Genomic DNA, 2,500 nt, shown 5'->3' with positions numbered 1-2,500 from the left:
ATTAATAATATGCATTGCTAAGAACTTCATTTGGACAACTTTAAAGGCACTTTTCTCAATATTTAGATTTTTTGGCACCCTCAGATTCCAGATTTTCAAATAGTTGTATCTCGGCCAAATAACAACTTGTCCCATCCTAACAAACCATACATCAATGGAAAGCTTATTTATTCAGCTTTCAGATGATGTATAAATCTCAATTTCGAAAAATTTACCCTTATGACTGGTTTTGTGGTCCAGGGTCACATATGTGTGTGTGTCTGTTTTTGCAGGAAGCTGCACAGTCAGGTGGGAGAACCGCACCATGTACTGTGTCGTCAGTGTGTTTGCAGTGGCTATTGCACTATGAGCAGGAATCAGGGCTGAGACATGCACTTACACACAGACACAGAAGGGCAAAACCACCTTCGCTCTGACCATCACATCCTCATATCTGGCTAAGACTTAAACCAACTTGTGTCATGTTTTGCCTATTCTACAAAATTTAGAGCGTATTGCTAATGCTTGTCTACTACATTGTATGTCTATTTGTTTTTTTATTTTAATTTATTTTTTTGGGTACTTTCAAAGGTAACGTGCACCTTTGCTCTGTATAGGATGAAATGCAAATATGTTGATGCTTAATTATTAAAGTTGTCTGATTTGGGTTTAACAATCCAACAATGTTCGATGATGTTTTTTTAGTCTTCAGACTTCTGAGGCATTTTCCATATCTGAAAATATATTTAAACTCTGAACCACATACAAAATATGAGGGGGAATTACAAACAATGCAAGGATGTCACTTCATGGCATAATACATGTTGAACTTTTTTTTTGGGAACTGAAACTAAATCTAAATATCAACTAAACAAAATTGAAGTCCATCTATACATCCCACATAGAATTGCTGTACAATGTTAAATAATTTCAAAGGGAGCCCACTATAACACTATTCAATTCAGTATTTGACTTTGTTTTATAGTGGTGTGCCTTTTATTGTAACAGTATTTTAATTAATCAGGAATTGATCTTTGGTTCCCCGCCATATTGCTTAACTTAAAGATTTCATAAGGTTTACTGAAAGTGCACTTAAGATAGAAGAAGCAGGATTGGTTTACACCAAAACAGTAAAATAACACATTGATCTTTATAGTACATAAAAATAAATGCTGCATCGTGCACAGCCATGATATATCTAGACCAATAACACAACATCATAATAACATAAGCTTACACTGCAAAAAATACTATTCTTAACTAGAATTTCATTAGTATAGTAAATAAAAACTTCAAAAAATCTGCCATTGCAGTGAGACAAAATCTACTTATACTCAAGATACAATATTTGAAAACAAGTCTGAATATCTTATGCAGTGGTTTTAGGATTTTTGAGTATTTTTTTTATTAGAAAAGTTCTGATACATATGAGTTGACACACTTTGAAGCACATCAGAAGTTTTCTTTGTTGAATATAAACTCAGTTCCAGATTCAGTGTGTGAAATGCACTGCTTTCCCAGAGCTGTGGCCAAAGCCATAGGACCACATAGAAAAACGCCTACTTTTGAACTGAAAGAAAGAAGACGAAAAAATACTAGTTATTAATGCACAGCAAGTGTAGAAAGCCTTAACTGCTGTTATTTACCACACTCTACGTACCCTGGGTGTTGGGTAGCAATGGCACTGAACTCATTGTCCCAGTTGGGTTTACCGTACAGAGTCTTCTGCTTAAGCCCAGTAATGGGATCATCTTCCGCCTCATATTGAACTCTAAAATGGGCCGCCTTTAAACAGTAATCAAAATGAGTGCCAAAGTATTTTTTTGTGTTTTAAGGAAGTTAAAATAGTTCACAGTGTCATTAAACAAGCAAGTCTTTTCGCCCACCTCAGCATCCTTCCAGCGCGTTAGATAAATGTTGTAACTAAGGAAATCGCTAATGTCTTTCTCCATCATCTGTCTTTCCAAACTCTGCAGCAGGTCTGCAAACCATTCGAAAGCCTGTGTCTCCGGACACAGCCAATAGAAATAGATCTGCAGAGGTCAAGGTTCAGAACATTACATGTTTAGCTAAAATATGAATGAATTCTTTAAGGCAAGACACTACAGACAAAACCACTGTTTTTTGAGGTTCTCGTCAATTTTGAGATTTTAGGCTATTTTGCTTCCATAACTTGACTTCTTTCAGACTAGTGGAAAGAAAACATCCACACATTTAAGTGTTTATTTTATTACACTTTATCTATTTGCATCTATAGAGTTGAATTAAAATACATATCTTTAATGGTTGTTTCCTCTAAATGACTTTTTTCTCATGCACTGAGCTATAAAAAGGGGGGAAGTCGTGGCCTAATGGTTAGAGAGTCAGACTCGTAACCCAAAGGTTGCAGGTTCTAGTCTCGTACCGGCAGGGATTGTAGGTGGGGGGAGTGAATGTACAGCGCTCTCTCCCACCTTCAATACCACGACTGAGGTGCCCTTGAGCAAGGCACCGAACCCCCAACTGCTCCCCGGGCGCCGCA

General features: G+C 36.9%; 2 protein-coding genes across 3 annotated transcripts in view; one reads left to right on the top strand and one right to left on the bottom strand.

Annotated features, from left to right (window-relative positions):
• Positions 1-660, top strand: part of LOC107695054 (dynein light chain Tctex-type 3-like) — a 4,167-nt gene extending 3,507 nt beyond the window's left edge. For both annotated transcript variants that reach the window (XM_016494839.1, XM_016494838.1), the window contains exon 5: positions 273-660. In XM_016494839.1, the coding sequence (XP_016350325.1) occupies positions 273-349 (77 nt within the window). In that variant the 3' untranslated portion in view covers positions 350-660. The remainder of the gene's footprint in view (positions 1-272) is intronic.
• A 701-nt stretch (positions 661-1,361) lies between these two features.
• Positions 1,362-2,500, bottom strand: part of LOC107695080 (cytochrome b-245 heavy chain-like) — a 13,717-nt gene continuing 12,578 nt past the window's right edge. The window contains exons 12-14 of the mRNA XM_016494883.1: positions 1,866-2,012; positions 1,640-1,764; positions 1,362-1,549 (exon numbers count right to left, since the gene is read on the bottom strand). Of these exons, the coding sequence (XP_016350369.1) occupies positions 1,432-1,549; positions 1,640-1,764; positions 1,866-2,012 (390 nt within the window). The 3' untranslated portion in view covers positions 1,362-1,431. The remainder of the gene's footprint in view (positions 1,550-1,639; positions 1,765-1,865; positions 2,013-2,500) is intronic.

The sequence above is a fragment of the Sinocyclocheilus anshuiensis genome, unplaced genomic scaffold, assembly GCF_001515605.1.
Source record: "Sinocyclocheilus anshuiensis isolate Anshui unplaced genomic scaffold, SAMN03320099.WGS_v1.1 scaffold26, whole genome shotgun sequence".
Classification (NCBI taxonomy): Eukaryota; Metazoa; Chordata; class Actinopteri; order Cypriniformes; family Cyprinidae; genus Sinocyclocheilus; species Sinocyclocheilus anshuiensis.
Note: the sequence above shows the minus strand (reverse complement) of the source record. Positions and strands in the feature narration are given on the sequence as shown.